Here is a 22,324-nt window from a genome sequence, read left to right on the forward strand (position 1 = left end):
CCGCCTGGTCTCTTTGCTCTCCGCCTGGTCTCTCTGTCCTCCGCCTGGTCTCTCTGCCCTCCTCCTCACCTCTCTGCCCTCCGCCTGGTCTCTCTGCCCTCCGCCTGGTCTCACTGCTCTCCGCCTGGTCTCTCTGCCCTCCGCCTGGTCTCTCTGCCCTCCGCCTGGTCTCACTGCCCTCCGCCTGGTCTCACTGCCCTCCGCCTGGTCTCTCTGTCCTCCGCCTGGTCTCTCTGCCCTCCGCCTGGTCTCTCTGCCCTCCGCCTGGTCTCACTGCCCTCTGCCTGGTCTCACTGCTCTCCGCCTGGTCTCTCTGCCCTCCGACTGGTCTCTCTGCCCTCCGCCTGGTCTCTCTGTCCTCCGCCTGGTCTCACTGCTCCTCGCCTCGTGTCTCTGCCCTCCGCCTGGTCTCACTGCTCCTCGCCTGGTCTCTCTGCCCTCCGCCTGGTCTCACTGCCCTCCGCCTGGTCTCTTTGCTCTCCGCCTGGTCTCACTGTCCTCCGCCTGGTCTCTCTGCCCTCCTCCTCACCTCTCTGCCCTCCGCCTGGTCTCTCTGCCCTCCGCCTGGTCTCTCTCTGTCCTCCGCCTGGTCTCTTTGCTCTCCGCCTGGTCTCTCTGTCCTCCGCCTGGTCTCTCTGCCCTCCGCCTGGTCTCTCTGCCCTCCGCCTGGTCTCTCTGCCCTCCTCCTCACCTCTCTGCCCTCCGCCTGGTCTCTCTGCCCTCCGCCTGGTCTCTCTGCCCTCTTCCTCTGCCCCCCACTTCATCTCTCTGTTCTCTGTCCCGACTTCTTATTCTCAGCATTTACATCATCGCTCCACCTAAGGGACAGTTCACACAGAGTAAATTCAGCAGAATTCCGTGGCGGAGGATCCCGCCTGCCTCAGTGTCAAGCAGAGACTCTGTGAGAGGGCATTCATCACCACATGCAGATATGAGATGGGACAGCGATCAGACGCCTGAGAGGACGGTGACACAGAGCGGACATGACTGACAGACCTGACATGACGGACAGACTGACATGACGGACAGACTGACATGACGGACAGACTGACATGACGGACAGACTGACATGACGGACAGACTGACATGACTGACAGACTGACATGACGGACAGACTGACATGACGGACAGACTGACATGACTGACAGACTGACATGACGGACAGACTGACATGACTGACATGACGGACAGACCTGACATGACTGACAGACCGACATGACTGACAGACCGACATGACGGACAGACCGACATGACTGACAGACCTGACATGACTGACAGACTGACATGACGGACAGACTGACATGACGGACAGACTGACATGACTGACAGACCTGACATGACTGACAGACCTGACATGACTGACAGACCGACATGACGGACAGACCTGACATGACTGACAGACCTGACATGACGGACAGACCTGACATGACGGACAGACCTGACATGACTGACAGACCTGACATGACTGACAGACCGACATGACGGACAGACCTGACATGACGGACAGACTGACATGAGGGACAGACCTGACATGAGGGACAGACTGACATGACGGACAGACCTGACATGACGGACAGACTGACATGACGGACAGACTGACATGACGGACAGACTGACATGACGGACAGACCTGATATGACGGACAGACTGACATGACGGACAGACTGACACCCCACCACTATAACCAGCCACCATTCTCCACACATTCCCATAGACAGACACGGATCAGTCACCTGAGGCTGAGACCACAATCCCGTTGCTAACCCCGCTAGACGCTGCCACCTTGGCCTTAGCAACGACGTAAGCGTCATCCCCGCCCCCCACGTGACGATTAGAGCGCTCTGCCGTATTCTAGACGAGGAATGCAGAAAGTAGCCCCGCCTTCTGGATGACGTCACCGCCGTACTGGAACGCTGGTCGTCAGCACCCGGAACCCGTATGTCCCGGAGAGGCCGTCCTCCGTGTGAGCCGTGTATATCCCTGTGAGCGGCGCTAGTGCGGGAGCCATGGGCGGCGGCGGACTCGGCTCTAGGCACCAGCATGAAGCTACGACCAAGTTATGAGCGGTGAGGACGGTAAATAGTCGGGGGACACGTGACCTGTCCGCTTCCGTGACGACCCTAGGTGTGACAGGAGTATGGTTCTAGGTGTGACAGGAGTATGGCTCTAGGTGTGTGACGGGAGTATGGTTCTAGGTGTGTGACGGGAGTATGGCTCTAGGTGTGTGACAGGAGTATGGTTCTAGGTGTGTGACGGGAGTATGGCTCTAGGTGTGTGACAGGAGTATGGCTCTAGGTGTGTGACGGGAGTATGGCTCTAGGTGTGACAGGAGTATGGCTCTAGGTGTGTGACAGGAGTATGGTTCTAGGTGTGTGACGGGAGTATGGCTCTAGGTGTGTGACAGGAGTATGGCTCTAGGTGTGTGACGGGAGTATGGCTCTAGGTGTGACAGGAGTATGGCTCTAGGTGTGTGACAGGAGTATGGTTCTAGGTGTGTGACGGGAGTATGGCTGTAGGTGTGACGGGAGTATGGCTGTAGGTGTGACGGGAGTATGGCTGTAGGTGTGTGACAGGAGTATGGCTGTAGGTGTGTGACGGGAGTATGGCTGTAGGTGTGTGACGGGAGTATGGCTCTAGGTGTGTGACGGGAGTATGGCTGTAGGTGTGACGGGAGTATGGCTCTAGGTGTGACGGGAGTATGGCTCTAGGTGTGTGACGGGAGTATGGCTCTAGGTGTGTGACGGGAGTATGGCTCTAGGTGTGTGACGGGAGTATGGTTCTAGGTGTGTGACGGGAGTATGGCTCTAGGTGTGACAGGAGTATGGTTCTAGGTGTGACAGGAGTATGGCTCTAGGTGTGTGACGGGAGTATGGTTCTAGGTGTGTGACGGGAGTATGGCTCTAGGTGTGTGACGGGAGTATGGCTCTAGGTGTGTGACGGGAGTATGGCTGTAGGTGTGACGGGAGTATGGTTCTAGGTGTGACGGGAGTATGGCTCTAGGTGTGTGACAGGAGTATGGTTCTAGGTGTGTGACGGGAGTATGGCTCTAGGTGTGACGGGAGTATGGCTCTAGGTGTGTGACGGGAGTATGGCTCTAGGTGTGTGACGGGAGTATGGCTCTAGGTGTGTGACAGGAGTATGGTTCTAGGTGTGACGGGAGTATGGCTCTAGGTGTGTGACAGGAGTATGGCTCTAGGTGTGACAGGAGTATGGCTCTAGGTGTGACAGGAGTATGGCTCTAGGTGTGTGACGGGAGTATGGCTCTAGGTGTGTGACGGGAGTATGGCTGTAGGTGTGTGACGGGAGTATGGCTCTAGGTGTGACGGGAGTATGGCTCTAGGTGTGACGGGAGTATGGCTCTAGGTGTGACGGGAGTATGGCTCTAGGTGTGTGACGGGAGTATGGCTCTAGGTGTGACAGGAGTATGGCTCTAGGTGTGACAGGAGTATGGCTCTAGGTGTGTGACAGGAGTATGGCTCTAGGTGTGACAGGAGTATGGCTCTAGGTGTGTGACAGGAGTATGGCTCTAGGTGTGTGACAGGAGTATGGTTCTAGGTGTGACGGGAGTATGGTTCTAGGTGTGACGGGAGTATGGCTCTAGGTGTGTGACAGGAGTATGGCTCTAGGTGTGACGGGAGTATGGCTCTAGGTGTGACGGGAGTATGGCTCTAGGTGTGATGGGAGTATGGCTCTAGGTGTGTGACGGGAGTATGGTTCTAGGTGTGTGACGGGAGTATGGCTCTAGGTGTGACGGGAGTATGGCTCTAGGTGTGACGGGAGTATGGCTCTAGGTGTGACGGGAGTATGGCTCTAGGTGTGACGGGAGTATGGCTCTAGGTGTGACGGGAGTATGGCTCTAGGTGTGTGACGGGAGTATGGCTCTAGGTGTGTGACGGGAGTATGGCTCTAGGTGTGTGACGGGAGTATGGCTCTAGGTGTGTGACGGGAGTATGGCTCTAGGTGTGTGACGGGAGTATGGCTCTAGGTGTGTGACGGGAGTATGGCTCTAGGTGTGTGACGGGAGTATGGCTCTAGGTGTGTGACGGGAGTATGGCTCTAGGTGTGTGACGGGAGTATGGCTCTAGGTGTGTGACGGGAGTATGGCTCTAGGTGTGTGACGGGAGTATGGCTCTAGGTGTGACGGGAGCATGGCTCTAGGTGTGTGACGGGAGCATGGCTCTAGGTGTGTGACGGGAGCATGGCTCTAGGTGTGTGACGGGAGCATGGCTCTAGGTGTGTGACGGGAGCATGGCTCTAGGTGTGTGACGGGAGCATGGCTCTAGGTGTGTGACGGGAGCATGGCTCTAGGTGTGTGACGGGAGCATGGCTCTAGGTGTGTGACGGGAGCATGGCTCTAGGTGTGTGACGGGAGCATGGCTCTAGGTGTGTGACGGGAGCATGGCTCTAGGTGTGTGACGGGAGCATGGCTCTAGGTGTGTGACGGGAGCATGGCTCTAGGTGTGTGACGGGAGCATGGCTCTAGGTGTGTGACGGGAGCATGGCTCTAGGTGTGTGACGGGAGCATGGCTCTAGGTGTGTGACGGGAGCATGGCTCTAGGTGTGTGACGGGAGCATGGCTCTAGGTGTGTGACGGGAGCATGGCTCTAGGTGTGTGACGGGAGCATGGCTCTAGGTGTGTGACGGGAGCATGGCTCTAGGTGTGTGACGGGAGCATGGCTCTAGGTGTGTGACGGGAGCATGGCTCTAGGTGTGTGACGGGAGTATGGCTCTAGGTGTGTGACGGGAGTATGGCTCTAGGTGTGTGACGGGAGTATGGCTGTTCTTACCTGTGTGTTGTTTCCCTTTAGGAAATGTAGCAGCGATGCGTGTACGCTAGAAGACAAGGGGACGGTCACTATGCAGGCGAGCTCCGCCCATCAGACAGGAAGCGGGGAGGGCCTGCCCAGCCTCTCTCTCCCGACTAACCGGCCACCTGCAGATGGTTCCAGCAATTCTGGAGATGTAGCAATAAACGTCCATTCATCCGATTCTGAAAGTGGCGCCAGATCCGGCCAGAGACATGCCAGGCCCACCATACGGCTGCAGAGCCGGCCGGGTCATACACACCCTCATACCAACGGTGTGGGGGGGCAGGAGGATACAAGTAACACGGACGCACGAGAACATGGCAGCAGCATCTCCGAGCTCCTGCACGTCTATCACTGGTTGGATAAGAGTTTTCCATACATCTTAATCTTTAGTGCCAAACTCATTGTTCAACACCTCACAGGTATCCCCTCACCTTGTAGTATCAGCGTTCTGCATGAGGCTTAGTTGTATGTTTAACCTCAAAATTTTAAGTGTACCTCTCCATTTATGGCATAGCGCCACGTCCATAGAGACATCATAAAGACGTGTCCATAGAGACATAGTGGAGACGTGTCCATAGTTTTGATTTGTCCAGTCTGAGTGTTCACCCCTGTACCGATCAGGAGAATGAGTCGGGAGACGTCTGCGCTGCAGCTCAGTCCACTCTCTGCTCAGAGTTAGATAACAGTCAGGCTTATAATGGAGCTGTAAGGAGAGTTGGGAGAGGACGCGCGGCAGCACGGGCGGTACAGGTGTGAAAACCCAGACCAATCAAAACTGACACTTGCAGTTTGTTGAAGCATTTTTCTATTTCTGTGGCGGGCCTCTAGTTTTTTTTGAAACAGGTACATTTTAGGTGAATAGAATGAAGTCCAGCAAAAAATTTTATGAAAATATTGTATTGGCCCCTGAAAAGTTATACAAATCCCCAATATACACTTATTACAGGAAATGAACATAAAGGGCTTTTTTCCTGCACTTACTACTGCATCAAGGCTTCACTTCCTGGGTAACCTGGCAACATCACTTCCTGGGTAACCTGGCAACATCACTTCCTGGATAACATGGTGATGTCACGACTCCCAGAGCTGTGCGGCTGTGGCTGCTGGAGAGGATGATGGCAGAGGGACACTGGGCACTGGAGGGACACTGTGCATCCCCCTGTCGCCGTGTTATTCAGGGAGTGACGTCGCCGTGTTATCCAGGGAGTGACGTCTCCGTGTTATCGAGGAGGTGACGTCTCCATGTTATTCAGGGAGTGACATCACCGTGTTATCCAGGAGGTGACGTCGCCGTGTTATCCAGGAGGTGACGTCACCATGTTATCCAGGAAGTGACGTCGCCGTGATATTCAGGGAGTGACGTCGCCGTGTTATCCTGGAGGTGACGTCGCCGTGTTATTCAGGAAGTGACGTCGCCGTGATATTCAGGGAGTGACATCACCGTGTTATTCAGGGAGTGACGTCGCCGTGTTATTCAGGAAGTGACGTCGCCGTGTTATCCAGGAAGTGACGTCGCCGTGATATTCAGGGAGTGACGTCACCATGTTATTCAGGGAGTGACGTCACCATGTTATCCAGGAAGTGACGTCGCCATGTTATCCAGGAAGTGACGTCTCCGTGTTATCCAGGAAGTGACGTCGCTGTGTTATTCAGGAAGTGACGTCGCTGTGTTATTCAGGGAGTGACGCCACCGTGTTATCCAGGAAGTGACGTCGCCGTGTTATTCAGGGAGTGACGTCTCCGTATTATTCAGGGAGTGACGTCTCCGTATTATTCAGGGAGTGACGTCGCCGTGTTATCCAGGAAGTGACGTCGCCGTGTTATTCAGGGAGTGACGTCTCCGTATTATTCAGGGAGTGACATCACCGTGTTATCCAGGGAGTGACATCACCATGTTATCCAGGAAGTGACGTCGCCATGTTATCCAGGAAGTGACGTCGCCGTGTTATTCAGGGAGTGACATCACCATGTTATCCAGGGAGTGACGTCACCATGTTATCCAGGGAGTGACGTCGCCGTGTTATTCAGGGAGTGACATCACCGTGTTATCCAGGGAGTGACGTCACCATGTTATCCAGGGAGTGACATCACCGTGTTATCCAGGGAGTGACATCACCGTGTTATCCAGGAAGTGACGTCGCCATGTTATCCAGGAAGTGACGTCGCCATGTTATCCAGGAAGTGACGTCGCCATGTTATTCAGGGAGTTACGTGCCATGTTATCCAGGAAGTGACGTCGCTGTGATATTCAGGGAGTGACATCACCATGTTATCCAGGAAGTGACGTCGCTGTGATATTCAGGGAGTGACATCACTATGTTATTCAGGGAGTTACGTGCCATGTTATCCAGGAAGTGACATCCCCATGTTATCCAGGAAGTGAAGCCTTGATGCAGTAGTAAGTGCAGGGAGAAAAGCCCTTTATGTACATTTCCTGTAATAAGTCTATATTGGGGATTATGTACTAGGACCATTTGATTGAAGGTCTCTTTTTCATGCAGTTTTCAGGTGGCTTCACTGTACAGGAAAGATTTGGTACCAAGAAGTAATGATTGTAACTAGCGGTGTGTGAAGAGCTAGCCATTGTTACCATGCTCTTTCTTTTTTTGCATTCTGTTTGACAGCTCATCAACTTCTTTTGTTTTAAGCGTTACAAAATTTTATTAAATTATTATTTTTTTATATTTAAGGGAGCATTTCACTCACACTTAACTTCTGATATGTTGCTGCCCATGGTGAGACTAACAATTCCATCCATACTTATCTATTCAGTCTCCTTCCTTCAGTGCTGAGCTGCTGCTTTTTGCTGAAGACACAAAAATCTGTGTGTGAGCCTTTTTCTCTGTCTCCCCCTCACTTCTGAAACGGCTGATGAAAACACATCCTTGGCAGGCTGTATCAGTAACATTGTAGCTTTTTTGTAATGCTGGGAGTCATAATCACAGTAAGTTTATCAGCAACTAGACCTCAGAATAACCCTCCCAGCACGACAAAGAAGCTACAGTGTTGCAGATAAAGCTTACCAGGGCTCAGAAGGGAGGAGGGGGAGACAGAGGGGAAGGCTCACACACAGATTCTTGTGTCTTCAGCAGAAAGCAGCAGTTGAGAACTAGGGAAGAAAGTATGGAAGGAATTGTTAGTCTCACCATGGGCAGCAACCTATCAGAAGTTATGTTTGAGTGGAATACCCCTTTAATTTTTAGAACAATTTTTTAGTGATTTTTATTTTTTATTTTAACAGATTTTCTGTTGTTTTTTGATAGGCATTACTGTTGGGATTGGCCTGCTAACAACGTTTCTGTATGCAAACAAAAGCATTGTAAATCAGGTTTTTCTAAGGGTAAGTTTTCCATTCAGTATCAATGAATATTGGTTACAACACTGGAGGCGGGTCAGCGGAAGGCGGGTCAGCGGGAGGCAGGTTAGTGGATGGCGGGTCAGCGAGAGGCAGGTTAGTGGATGGCGGGTCAGCGGGAGGCGGGTCAGCGAGAGGCACGTTAGCGGATGGCAGATCAGGGGGAGGCGGGTCAGCGGGAGGCAGGTTAGTGGGAGGCAGGTTAGTGGGAGGCAGGTTAGTGGGAGGCAGGTTAGTGGGAGGCAGGTTAGCGGGAGGCAGGTCAGCGGGAGGCAGGTCAGCGGGAGGCAGGTCAGCGGGAGGCAGGTCAGCGGGAGGCAGGTCAGCGGGAGGCAGGTCAGCGGGAGGCAGGTCAGCGGGAGGCAGGTTAGCGGGATGGCGGGTCAGGGGGAGGCGGGTCAGCGGATGGCAGGTCAGGGGGAGCGCGCGTCAGTGGATGGTGGGGAGGCGGGTTACTTACCGGATGGCGGGTCAGTGGGAGGCGGGTCAGCGGAGGGAAATGTTTCCAGGTGGCGGTTACATTGTAGATTGTACCAGCTGACCTCAATAGGGAAGTCACAGCGTGCAGCACATCTGCCACCTATGCTGATACATGTGCGTTTTACACAAAGAGATTTATCTGACAGATCTTTGAAGCCAAAGCCAAGAACAGACTATAAACAGGGAACAGGTCATAAAGGAAAGACTGGCATATATCCTTTTCAAATACATTCCTGGCTTTGGCTTCAAAAATCTGTCAGATAAATCTCTGTGTAAACGCACCATTAGGGCCCTCAGTGAGTAAGCTTGTATAGAGAGCCTTACGGACCTCTTAGACGAGATTGCCACTTGTTTGCAGTGTCTGAACGCGGCACAGGTAATGGAGTGGTCGGGCTGCACGGTCGATCCCTGTTTCCTTCATGTGGCCATGTAAATACATTGCCATTGGCCGCACATCTCCCCTTACATAGCCTAATAAATGATGATCTATAAGGCTGTACAAGAGATGTGGTCAACGGAGGGGCAGACGGTTTCCGGCTCTGCGGCTGATCGCTGGCACTCTTATACAGGCTGAATGAGCGTTTCTGGCAACGTGTAAAGGATCCCCTACATGTGGTTTGGCCGGGACACCTGAACAATGGCTGACAATGACACACACAGTATACATACACATTATACAGTACACACACAGTATACAGTATACATACAGACATTATACAGTGTACACACACACAGTATACAGTATACATACAGACATTATACAGTGTACACACACATAGTATACAGTATACATACAGACATTATACAGTATACACACACACACAGTATACATACACATTACACAGTATACACACACACACACAGTATACATAGACATTATACAGTGTACACCCACACACACATTATACAGTATACACACACACACAGTATACATACACACAGCATACACAAACATACAGTATACACACACACATTATACAGTATGCATACACATAGTATACATGTCGCACATACACACAGTATACATACAGACAGTATACATACACATTATACAAAACACAGCAATCGCTGAGCTCAGGGAGACCAGCGACAAAAAATTCAAATGGAGAACTCACTGAAGAGTCTCCGCTGATACATTGCCCCCTATAAATTTAAATATGCAAAAGAAGGGTCCGTGGAGTCTGTTATGAGTCTCAAAACACAGGAATAGCCAGATATCCCACCAGGGGAGGGAAGCCTATTGCCAAGGGGCGCCTCCCAGTGGGGAGATCACCAAACCACCCTGATACGTAGCCTTTTAAGTCCCCCTCTGTGGCGAGTATTGCGACATGACAAGGGTTCACCAAGGCGGGCATCCATCCACAGACAATCGTTTCGGGGTAGTTGCTCGTAACTGAGACTCCACGGCCCTTAGTTTTGCATACACATTATACAGTATACATACACACAGTATACAGTATATACACACACAGTATACAGTATGGCTGCCACTAATCATCTTCTCTCATTCTATTATAGGAGAAGTATTCCAGAGTGCAGTGTGTCTGGCTGCTGCTCTTCCTGTTTGGCTGCTCGCTGCTTCTGTATTACACCTTTTCTTCTCAGGCTCTTTATTACAGGTACCTAATGCACTGTCTATAGTTATGACAGCTACATAATGTCCTGTCTATAGTTATTACAGCTACATAATGTCCTGTCTATAGTTATTACAGCTACCTAATGCCCTGTCTATAGTTAGTACAGCTACATAATGTCCTGTCTATAGTTATTACAGCTACATAATGCCCTGTCTATAGTTAGTACAGCTACATAATGTCCTGTCTATAGTTAGTACAGCTACATAATGTCCTGTCTATAGTTAGTACAGCTACATAATGTCCTGTCTATAGTTAGTACAGCTACCTAATGCCCTGTCTATAGTTAGTACAGCTACATAATGTCCTGTCTATAGTAAGTACAGCTACATAATGTCCTGTCTATAGTTATTATAGCTACATAATGCCCTGTCTATAGTTAGTACAGCTGCATAATGTCCTGTCTATAGTTATTATAGCTACATAATGTCCTGTCTATAGTTATTATAGCTACATAATGTCCTGTCTATAGTTAGTACAGCTACATAATGTCCTGTCTATAGTTATTACAGCTACCTAATGCCCTGTCTATAGTTAGTACAGCTACATAATGTCCTGTCTATAGTTATTACAGCTACATAATGTCCTGTCTATAGTTATTATAGCTACATAATGTCCTGTCTATAGTTAGTACAGCTACCTAATGCACTGTCTATAGTTAGTACAGCTGCATAATGTCCTGTCTATAGTTATTATAGCTACATAATGTCCTGTCTATAGTTATTATAGCTACATAATGTCCTGTCTATAGTTAGTACAGCTACATAATGTCCTGTCTATAGTTATTACAGCTACCTAATGTCCTGTCTATAGTTAGTACAGCTACATAATGTCCTGTCTATAGTTATTACAGCTACATAATGTCCTGTCTATAGTTAGTACAGCTACATAATGTCCTGTCTATAGTTAGTACAGCTACATAATGTCCTGTCTATAGTTAGTACAGCTACCTAATGCCCTGTCTATAGTTATTACAGGTACCTAATGCACTGTCTATAGTTATTACAGCTACATAATGTCCTGTCTATAGTTATTACAGCTACATAATGCACTGTCTATAGTTAGTACAGCTACATAATGTCCTGTCTATAGTTAGTACAGCTACATAATGTCCTGTCTATAGTTAGTACAGCTACATAATGTCCTGTCTATAGTTATTACTAGAGATGAGGGAACCTGCCGAACGCTCGGAGATCCTGCTGCCCGGAGAAGATGGATGCAGGTTACCTCATCTCTGCTTATCACCAGAAACTGATCCCAGCGTTGGCTCCAGGGAGCAGTGCGGCCGCCCCAACGTCTCTGACAACCTCCATGCTTGGCCCGGATTCCGCTTTACATGCTGCTTGTGTAGCTGTATGGTTGTCGGGAGACACCAGACGGGCAGCCATCACCCCCCACATCACATGCTCTGACCTAGTCATCTCACCATCACAATTTGGTTCTTGTTAAAAGTCCTTGTTTATTCCCCCCCTGATTACTTTATTTATCTTTTTTTTTTCTAGCTTGATTTTTATGAACCCATCTCTAGGACCTTTGCAGTTCTGGGATGCATTGTGGGTTGTGGGTATAACAGACTTTGTTGTGAAGTTTTTCTTCATGGGCCTGAAGTGCTTAATACTGCTGGTGCCTTCTGTTATGATGTCCCATAAATCCAAGGTAAGCTGCTACTGTATTCGCCTCAGCCATAGTTACAGCATATCCAGGTGTAGTCTGCTAGGTAGGACTGTATTACTAGTTATTACAGAGGCTTAAAGGGTTATTCCAGCTAATATATATATATTTTTTTTTTCATTACTTTCATAAGTTATATAACTCTGCTGCCACCGATGGCTGGGTCAGGAATAGCAGGGCTGCTTAAGCCACAGTTACACATTGCTGGCGATGCTGCATGCAGTGTTAGTGATACTGAGCCTCCCCTAATGTCTATGCTTGTGTGTAGACTTAGGGCCGTATTACACCACACAATGCGCAGTGTAAGCCTTAAATAAAAGCAGCATTAACAAGTGACAGAAATGCTGAACAGGTCGATGTAGTACTGACATCATTCTGGTCAGCCGTTCTCCTAATATGCAGGAGAATAGTGTTCATGCCGCACCCTCTCCCCACCCTCCAGCTGCTGATTGACAGGTGCCTATACACAGCATGGATACATAGCAGCCAATCAGCAGCTGGTGGGCGGAGTTTTGCATCAGGTTTCAGCTTTTCATTTTCAGTTGTCCCTGAAGTAGCAGGTGAAGCTAAGTTCTTTGCTGGCTCCTATACACTGTGCATACACAGAAAACAGCATCCTACTCTACTATGTCTCTATAATACAGGGTAAGCAGCAGCAGCATTGAGGACATCAAAGAGCAGTGTAATCTGTGAGTCCAGCACAACGCTGACTACAGACCCCTGCAGTGTCCGCCTCTCCTCTACCTGCTCCATAGACCTCTACAGGCAGCTGTAACCTGATGGAGCCCCATGCCTGGAGAGTAGGAACCTCTCACAGCGCTCGGTAACTGAAGAATCTGCAGGTCACAGCGCTCGGTAACTGCAGAATACACAGCACTCAGTAAATGCAGAATACACAGGTCACAGCACTCAGTAAATGCAGAATCCGCAGGTCACAGTGCTCAGTAAATGCAGAATCCGCAGGTCACAGTGCTCAGTAAATGCAGAATCCGCAGATCACAGTGCTCAGTAAATGCAGAATCCGCAGGTCACAGCGCTCGGTAAATGCAGAATACGCAGGTCACAGCGCTCGGTAATTGCAGAATACGCAGATCGCAGCGTCACCTGGATAACTACAGCTTTGTGTTTTAGGGCTTTTGGTACATGTGTCTGGAGGAGATTGCACAGTATTATTGTACACTCGTCTCGTCACCCGTCTGGTTCCGTTACCTGATCGACTATGGGGCTGAAACCAGTGGAGCTGAATGGCATTTTGGGGTTCTCTTGGCTCTGCTCTACCTCATCATAAAGGTAAGTAAAGGCTGCTGTGACCTCTCACCCCTGTGTGCGCTCTATGCTCTCCACTTATTAGAGTCTGGATTATTGCAGGTGGTATATAGAGCATATCCAGCTTATGTACCCACAGTCTATCTACCCTGCAGATGGAAGGAGATTGCATTGCCCCTGCATAGGTTTTTACATAGTTTGGTGATTTACCCATTACTGGACTATTGTGTGGACCATAATACACAGCATAAGTCCACACTGTAAGCGAGTGTAATCTGCTAGATCCGTGCTTGCTTACCGAGCCCACACACACTTCTCTTTAATTGTGAGGCAGGACTGCAAGGACATCATTAGTGATGTCTGTGCAGCCATTCCATTGGTGTAAAATAGTATAGATGTACAGTATACTTACCTGTCCAGGCTCCCCCGGTGTCATCCAGTCCTTTTAATGTGTTTCCCTGCTCACTGCAGCCGCATTGGCTGCTCAGCTGATCACTGGCCGAGACAGGACAGCGCCACAGTCTGTCATTCAAATGCCGCTGGCACTAAGATTATGCTCGAAGTCCACTTCTGTGTGACGTAGGACGCTTATAACATAGCTTAGTCTTAGCGCCAACCACATTTGAATCATGCCCATTGAGGCGTCATTACATAGCGGGCTCTGTGGCGGGGGTGGTGTCTGTGGCGGGGGCTCTGTGGGGGGGGGGTCTGTGGGGCGGACTCTGGAGGGGGGTCTGTGGCGGGGGTGGTGTCTGTGGGGCGGGCTCTAAAATACCGCTGTGTGATGATATATAAATGTACAATATGGAGACCCCTTGGTTATTACACTCCTTGTCTCTTTTCAGCTGTTTGTCATTTTTGGGCAATGGAAAACGTCCGCTGATGTCCTCCGACTGGTTCTTACTCAGCCTGTAAGTAATAATAAAGTATAATACTAATCAATCAATCAATCTAACCTCGCTAAACAAGATATGATTGTCAGTGATGTGATGGACCCCAACCAGCAAGATGCTATTCATGTGATTTTCCTGCTCTTCTCGTGTCTGACCCTTTCTGATATACCCTCACCGGCCACTTTATTAGGTACACCTGTCCAACTGCACGTTACCACTTAATTTCTAATCAGCCAATCACATGGCGGCAACTCAGTGCATTTAGGCATGTTGACATGGTCAAGACAATCTCCTGCAGTTCAAACCGAGCATCAGTATGGGGAAGAAAGGTGATTTGAGGCCTTTGAACGTGGCATGGTTGTTGGTGCCAGAAGGGCTGGTCTGAGTATTTCAGAAACTGCTGATCTACTGGGATTTTCACACACAACCATCTCTAGGGTTTACAGAGAATGGTCCGAAAAAGAAAAACCATCCAGTGAGCGGCCGTTCTGTGGGCGGAAATGCCTTGTTGATGCCAGAGGTCAGAGGAGAATGGGCAGAGTGGTTCCAGCTGATAGAAAGGCAACAGTGACTCAAATAGCCAACCGTTACAGCCAAGGTAGGCCGAAGAGCATCTCTGAGCGCACAGTACGGCCAACTCTGAGGCAGATGGGCTACAGCAGCAGAAGACCACACCGGGGGCCACTCCGCTCAGCTAAGAACAGGAAACTGAGGCTACAATCTGCACAAGCTCATCGAAATTGGACAGTAGAAGATTGGAAAAACGTTGCCTGGTCTGATGAGTCTCGATTTCTGCTGCGACATTCGGATGGTAGGGTCAGAATTTGGCGTCAACAACATGAAAGCATGGATCCATCCTGCCTTGTATCAACGGTTCAGGCTGGTGGTGGTGTCATGGGGTGGGGAATATTTTCTTGGCACTCTTTGGGCCCCTTGGTACCAATTGAGCATGGTTACAACGCCACAGCCTACCTGAGTATTGTTGCTGACCATGTCCATCCCTTTATGACCACAATGGACCCAACATCTGATGGCGACTTTCAGCAGGATAATGCGCCATGTCATAAAGCTAGAATCATCTCAGACTGGTTTCTTGAACATGACAATGAGGTCACTGTACTCCAATGGCCTCCACAGTCACCAGATCTCAATCCAATAGAGCATCTTTGGGATGTGGTGGAACGGGAGATTGGCATCATGGATGTGCAGCCGACAAATCTGCGGCAACTGTGTGATGTCATCATGTCACTATGGACCAAAATCTCTGAGGAAGCTTCCAGCACCTTGTTGTATCTATGCCACCAAGAATTGAGGCAGTTCTGAAGGCAAAAGGGGGTCCAACCCGTTACTAGCATGGTGTACCTAATAAAGCGGCCGCTGAGTGTATATTATACTGTTTATATGAGGTCCCAGTCCTTAGGGTAGCCTCCCTTTCTGATATATATATATATATATATCAGAAAGGGAGGCTACCCTAAGGACTGGGACCTCTTATATTATATATATATATATATATATAATATAAGAGGACCCAGTCCTTAGGGTAGCCTCCCTTTCTGTGATGGGAATTCTGATGATCAGATCAGTATATATTATTATAAAGCCGAGCTGGCCGTTCTCCTACGTCAGAAAGCGGCTTGTGGTTTCCTTTTAGCGGCTTTAGCAAAAACAACTGAGAAAACAGAGATTAATATGGAGATTCGTCCATCATTTCAAAACGGTGACAATTTACGGCCATGTTGCCCGGACCTAAGATTGTGGTGTGTCTCCCATGTACATGACGTGTATACAGTCCGCAGCTGTGTATGACCCCACCCTCCCCCCCATGGAGACGGAGGTTGCTTCCCATCGCCCTATGCCTGTATGACCCCCGGCCTATGATGCTGAGTCCTCTGTAATGTATATCTCTTACGGTTCATATATCTCGCTGTTTGTTGTAGAATTATGGCGTGGCTGCAACCAAAAGGCAATGCTCCGAAGCGGAGGACATCTGTGCAATATGTCAGGCGGAATTCACAAAACCCACTCTTCTTATATGCCAGGTAAGGAGGATGTCTGTGAGGTCTGTGCTGGATGCTGAGATGTCTATAATGGGTCTATAATGTATCTATAATGGGTCTATATCCTATAATGGGTCTATATCCTATAATGGGTCTATAATGGGTCTATATCCTATAATGGGTCTATAATGTATCTATAATGGGTCTATATCCTATAATGGGTCTATATCCTATAATGGGTCTATAATGGGTCTATATCCTATAATGGGTCTATATCCTATAATGGGTCTATAATGGGTCTATATCCTATAATGGGTCTATATCCTATAATGGGTCTATATTCTATAATGGGTCTATATCCTATAATGGGTCTTTCTTCTCAGCTTAATAGAAGCAATTGTTCTCCCCATTCACATCCTGCCATTCAGGGGGAGCAGTACAATCTGCTTCGCTCCTCCGAATCCTACTCACACCATGCTACAAGACCCTCTGCTGAGTGCCCCCCAGTATAGACGCTGAGTGCCCCCCAGTATAGACGCTGAGTGCCCCCCAGTATAGACGCTGTCAGAATGTTGGCCGTTTTTATTTATGGCGAATGTTGGCCGAATGGCGAATATATTAAACAAATGATTATTAATCTATGAGTAATGGCCGTTATTTGTTGTTAGTGATCCTGCCACCTAGTGCGGATATGTTAGGTGTGAATCCAGCCCTAGGGCCAGTTCACACGTACAGACTCACAGCTGAAATCTTGCTGTGAGTTTTGCAGCTACCAGTACTACATACTCGCAGCGGTCTTTCAGTATGTAATGCAGCCGCCCCCTTTACCCCTTCTGCTCCCGCTCCACCGTCTGTATATACATTACCTCTCCTCACTGCACGGGATCCCGGCTTCCTGCTCTCCCGCCCAGCCAATCAGTGTGTTGCTCAGCCGCAGCCAGGGCGGGAGCAGAAGGGGTTAAGGGGGCGGCTGCATTACATACTCGCAGCGGTCTTTCAGACTGCTGCAACTATGTTGTACTGGGACCTGCCAGGACCTTGACCCGTAGCTGATCTCACTGCAAAACTCGCAGCGAGATTTCAGCTATGAGTCTGTACGTGTGAACTGGCCCTTACTCTCACTTCATCTGTGGACAGCGTTAGCTGGGCGGGGCTTCATGGCAGTTGGGCCCCATCACTCAGCTGAGGAAAGGGCCCAACTGTCATAAAGCCCCGCCCAGGTGACACTGCAGCATCTAAGCTTGTGAATGGTGCAGAGAACAGCACTTAGAGTCCCCCCCCCTTACTCTATCACTTATAAGAGACTCTGTCAGCAGGGTTATGGCGTCCTATCTCAGGGTCAGCAGGGTTATGGCGTCCTATCTCAGGGTCAGCAGGGTTATGGGGTCCTATCTCAGGGTCAGCAGGGTTATGGCGTCCTATCTCAGGGTCAGCAGGGTTATGGCGTCCTGTCTCAGGGTCAGCAGGTTATGGCGTCCTGTCTCAGGGTCAGCAGGTGTATGGCGGGGTCCTATCTCAGGGTCAGCAGGTGTATGGCGGGGTCCTATCTCAGGGTCAGCAGGTGTATGGGGGGGTCCTATCTCAGGGTCAGCAGGTGTATGGGGGGGTCCTATCTCAGGGTCAGCAGGTTATGGCCTCCTATCTCAGGGTCAGCAGGTGTATGGCGTCCTATCTCAGGGTCAGCAGGTGTATGGCCTCCTATCTCAGGGTCAGCAGGGGTATGGCGTCCTATCTCGGGGTCAGCAGGTGTATGGCGTCCTATCTCAGGGTCAGCAGGTGTATGGCCTCCTATCTCAGGGTCAGCAGGTGTATGGCCTCCTATATCAGGGTCAGCAGGTGTATGGCGTCCTATGTCAGGGTCAGCAGGTGTATGGGGTCCTATCTCAGGGTCAGCAGGTGTATGGGGTCCTATCTCAGGGTCAGCAGGTTATAGCGTCCTATGTCAGGGTCAGCAGGTTATGGGGTCCTATCTCAGGGTGGCATATACGACTGACAGAGAAGCTGAGCAGGATGATGGATCCCTTACACTGATCTGTGCAGCTAATCCAGAGATCTCCTCCTGAATAAGGGTATGTGCACACTACAGAATCCCGGGGTATCACCAGCCAGGATTCCACAGCTCGCCTCACTTACTGGCAGACGTGCGCTTCTCCGCTGGTCCCATAGGCTTCATACTATGGTTTGCCAGATTCCAACGTCCACCCAAAGAATGAACCCGCTCATTCTTCAGGCAGATGGCGGAATCTGGCAAACCATAGTATGAAGCCTATGGGACCAGCGGAGAAGCGCACGGGGATGAGCTGCGGAATCCACGGTGGGATTCTGTAGTGTGCACATACCCTCACATGGACCATAAGAAGTCCTCTCCATTATTTACATGAGCCCAGTAGTCCTGAATATTCATGAGAAACAGCACACTCCTCCCACCAGCTGCTGATTGGCAGTTATCTATCCGTGCTGTGTATAGGCGGTCACCTGTCAATCAGCAGCTGAACAGTTGGGTGGGGGGGGGGTAATCCTATTCTCCTGCATATTAGGAGAACGGCTGCACAGAATGATGTAAGTAATACACTGATCTGGTCAGCATTTCTGTCACTAGTTTATGCTGCCCTCATTTAAGGCGGAATAAACCTAGTGACACATTCCCTTTAAATGATGGCCATCAGATAAAAACGGACAGTGTGTAAACATAGGGCTACACTATCTTCTGGTATATAACTGTATAAGAGACAAAAGTAAAGACTGGCATGATGAGCTATGACATATATATATATATATATATATATATATATATATATATATATATACTCGTACACACACACTTCTACACCTGTGTAACTGGGATTAGGTCCATATACTGTGATTAGGTCCATATACTGGGATTAGGTCCATATACTGTGATTAGGTCCATATACTGGGATTAGGTCCATATACTGGGATTAGCCCCATATACTGGGATTAGCCCCATATACTGGGATTAGGTCCATATACTGGGATTAGCCCCATATACTGGGATTAGCCCCATATACTGGGATTAGCCCCATATACTGGGATTAGGTCCAGCACGGACAGTAAGCAGCTCATTGTAAGTTCTATCTCCTCAATGGAAGGTTCTGATAAAAACCTTTAATAAACATTTCCGATGTAGTAACATACAAGGTTTCTTCATCCTCCTCTTCATCTTCTTGCAGCACATCTTCTGTGAGGAGTGCATCGCTCTCTGGTTCAATAGAGAGAAGACGTGTCCTCTCTGCCGCACTGTGATTTCCAGCCACAACTACAAGTGGAAAGATGGCGCCACCTCTCTGCAGCTGCGGCTCTTCTAGTCTTACGCTGCTGAGTGACCGGATGTCTTGTGGCTTTTTCTTTTGATTCTTAGTTTAACGTATTATTTTGGTGTTAGATGGTGGCGAGTTGTCCAATGAAGGGCTAGCTATTACTGCTATTACTGGGTGTGTATTGTGAGTGTGGTGGTGTCCCTCCCACATGTGTAAGAGAGTTCATGGCTCGCAGCCGGCACCTGTTTCATAGACACACAGCATTTTCTTACCTATTTATATTACACAGAAGGATTTTATTTTTGTCATTTGCTTCTAAAGCCAATTGTATTTTTCAGTACAGGCAAGTCGCTGCCCGGGGGGCGTTCTGTCTATTACACTGGTGGGGGGGGGGGGACTCTAATAAATAAAAAATAAATAAATTAGAGAACAAATAAGTTAGAGAACAGTCAGTCTGTGTGACTTCCCGATTCTCTGGCGTACACAGTGACGTTCTCGGTTAGTGACCATAAGCAGATGATGTGATGGCCCCCCGGGTGTATGGCGTACATATGGTGGTCCGGATAGTGTTACCAGGTTCTGGCTTCTTTGGCGCAGTCAGTTGTAGTGTTGACTTTGGTTCAGTAACGTTCTCTGCACCCGAGCTCCAGGCTTTTGGCTGCCAGCAGCTGTAGATATTAGATAGGCGGCATCCATGTTTTCCTGGCCTCCCCGGGCAGCATCCAACCTCTCCAGCCACCAGGAGTCAAAGATGTAAATGAATTTTTTGTGTCGAGGTTTTGAAGTTTCCTCCATCTTTTCTAGCACTTTTTATACTGAGAGTAAAGTTATTTTTATCGGCTTGCTCGCATGCTTTTTTAGACACTTCATCCTCGTATCATCCACTTACAGTATTGTGACTTAGAATTCTATTTTTGATATTGTCTTATGGGGAAGTACATTAGAAAGCCGCCACACACGTCATATACAAACAGGAGCAGCCAGAGGGGAATTATTTTACTAACCAAATTGCTTTTTGGATGTATAAAAGAGGTTAGGCCGTTTTCTCGCCTCGTTTTTGCTGTTCATCAAAGGTACGCCAATGTAGACCAATGCAGATATGTGGCATGTTTGTGGTGGGCCCTTTGAGTTTAATGTCAGAGATCAGTGGCTGAAGTTGAATGCAGCTGTTAGGGAGTCCAGGAAAACCTGAATACAGCCTATGGCCTCTAGCTGTACCCATGTTTTCCAGAAAGCCCTAGGGCTGCATCCAACTTCCATCAGCCACCGATATTCAAATGCTAAAGGTGCCCTCATCTCGATGTAATGTAGCAGCTGTGTTATAGTAGTCACTACTTTGCATTTGGTCCATCTTACTGAATGGTTACACTTTTTTTCTTCTTGTGTAGGACTCAAGTGCGGTCTACTGTGCAAAAAAAATATTTACCGCACTATGTGTCAGCGTTATATTTCCCAGAATCCCAACTTACAGCAAAAATGAGGTGTGAATGTAGCCAAGTTGCCATCAGGACAGATGAATGTTACTAGAGCGGCTCAAGTCTGGTGTATCTCAATACTGGTGGCTAAAGAACTTGCAGCCCAGAGGGAGTCCGTAGAAACATGGATACAGCCAAAGGCCTATGGCGGTATCTACCTGGACTCCCTAGGGTGGCATCCAACTTCATCAGGCAGTGGTATTCAAATGCTGAACGATCGGACTTCAGCTGCTCCAGTTCTGCTCATCTCTAACACCGAAATACAGGACATTCAGAGTAGACAGTGTCGTTTATTAGCCGGATCCACCAAAAACAGGGACTGCCCTTTGTTAAAGTCACTTTGCTCTGTCTGATGGAGGACGACTGCATGGGTCCATGTGCCCTAATAGGGTGTAAAAAGAGGGACGGCTTGGTGACACTTCATATGTAGAAGTGTCTTCAGTTCTATTGCCTATAACATAGGAGTTTGAGCTTGTATCACTCACAGTATGATTATGTGAAATGAGAACCAAAGCACAGCCATCCTGTTTGATCTCCTGTAAGGTCTGCACCTTCCCGTCCTGAGTAGGCCACACCAACATTCTAGTAGGTTCTACACAGGAACTTCAGGATTTCTTATCCTTGCTTTACTAGCTGGCATCCAGCCAATCAGATTGTGTATGACTGTTCTCCTGTCTATCTATATTCTTCTTATACAAAAAGACTGATTTATACCAGTGATCTGGAAACATATTTTGTATTCGCATTTGTCACTGACCTTGGAAGGTTTTCTGAAGAAAAGGCAACCTAAAAATGTATTTTGCAACTTGTTTCTTCATTCAGTGCATGTATGTAAAGAGAACCGATCTGCTTATTTATAAGAAACTGCTTAATAAATTGATCCTCTCAATATCGGGATGTCTGGCTGTTTCTTTTTGCCATGTCTGTGCCTAAGTGACACGTGGCATACGTTTACGTCATGGTCTGCAGGAGTTCCGTGAAGTGGCCTCAGGAGCTGAGCTCGCCTCATAGAGTGAGGAGCGGCCGTTATCAGCAACCAGGTCCTCACTGTTAATGATGGGCTGACACCATCGCACGGCCATCTGCCATTAACCGCTCCTGGACCCCCGTCTGGCTCATGGATCTTCTCTGTAGCAACGTCACGACTCAGATGATGGATATCTACTTGAGGTCATACAGTAAACTATTCATAAGAGTGTTATACAGAAATTGTGGCTTTGGCTTGTTTTGCTGCATATTCAAGAAACTCGATTATCTTTCTCTGTGCTGAGGAGAGAAGTGCTACAGCGGAATCTCTTGGTGCTTCTATAGTATAGGATAATTTTTTACTCACCGTAAATTTTCTTTCCTGTAGTCCGAAGCAGCAGCACAAATGGGATCCTATCTTCCTGCAATGGTAGGACAGATGGTACTAATAAAAGAAGATTGATTAGGAGCCCTATAAGAAGGCCATACAGACCC

The 22,324-nt window shown here is 48.8% G+C and overlaps 2 protein-coding genes across 3 annotated transcripts in view; one reads left to right on the top strand and one right to left on the bottom strand.

Moving 5' to 3' along the window:
* LOC138793286 (uncharacterized) overlaps positions 1-1,842 on the bottom strand; it is a 148,119-nt gene extending 146,277 nt beyond the window's left edge. The window contains exon 1 of the mRNA XM_069971787.1: positions 1,734-1,842. The gene's annotated coding sequence lies outside the window, so the exon portion shown is untranslated. The remainder of the gene's footprint in view (positions 1-1,733) is intronic.
* Positions 1,843-1,858: 16 nt separating this feature from the next.
* RNFT1 (ring finger protein, transmembrane 1) lies at positions 1,859-21,754 on the top strand. 2 transcript variants are annotated; one of them, XM_069971789.1, is made up of 9 exons: positions 1,859-2,075; positions 4,809-5,230; positions 8,075-8,151; positions 10,165-10,265; positions 11,783-11,936; positions 13,083-13,241; positions 14,063-14,128; positions 16,051-16,152; positions 19,302-21,754. In XM_069971789.1, exons 2-9 carry the CDS (start codon positions 4,858-4,860, stop codon positions 19,434-19,436), a joined length of 1,167 nt encoding a protein of 388 aa, XP_069827890.1. In that variant the 5' UTR covers positions 1,859-2,075; positions 4,809-4,857; the 3' UTR covers positions 19,437-21,754. The 2 variants fall into 2 exon arrangements, with proteins under 2 accessions (XP_069827890.1, XP_069827889.1); XM_069971788.1 differs by having other exon boundaries at positions 1,859-2,066.
* The last annotated feature ends 570 nt before the right edge of the window (positions 21,755-22,324 follow it).

The sequence above is a fragment of the Dendropsophus ebraccatus genome, chromosome 5 (genome assembly GCF_027789765.1).
Source record: "Dendropsophus ebraccatus isolate aDenEbr1 chromosome 5, aDenEbr1.pat, whole genome shotgun sequence".
NCBI lineage: Eukaryota > Metazoa > Chordata > Amphibia > Anura > Hylidae > Dendropsophus > Dendropsophus ebraccatus.

What these genes read in the sequence shown, in the direction of transcription:
- RNFT1 (XM_069971788.1), top strand. Translation starts at nt 2,041, where the DNA reads ATGAAGCTACGACCAAGTTATGAGCG. An exon ending in TAAATCAGGTTTTTCTAAGG is followed by an intron (nt 8,152 to 10,164) that starts GTAAGTTTTCCA and finishes ATTCTATTATAG; the next exon opens with GAGAAGTATTCCAGAGTGCA. An exon ending in GACTGGTTCTTACTCAGCCT is followed by an intron (nt 14,129 to 16,050) that starts GTAAGTAATAAT and finishes TGTTTGTTGTAG; the next exon opens with AATTATGGCGTGGCTGCAAC.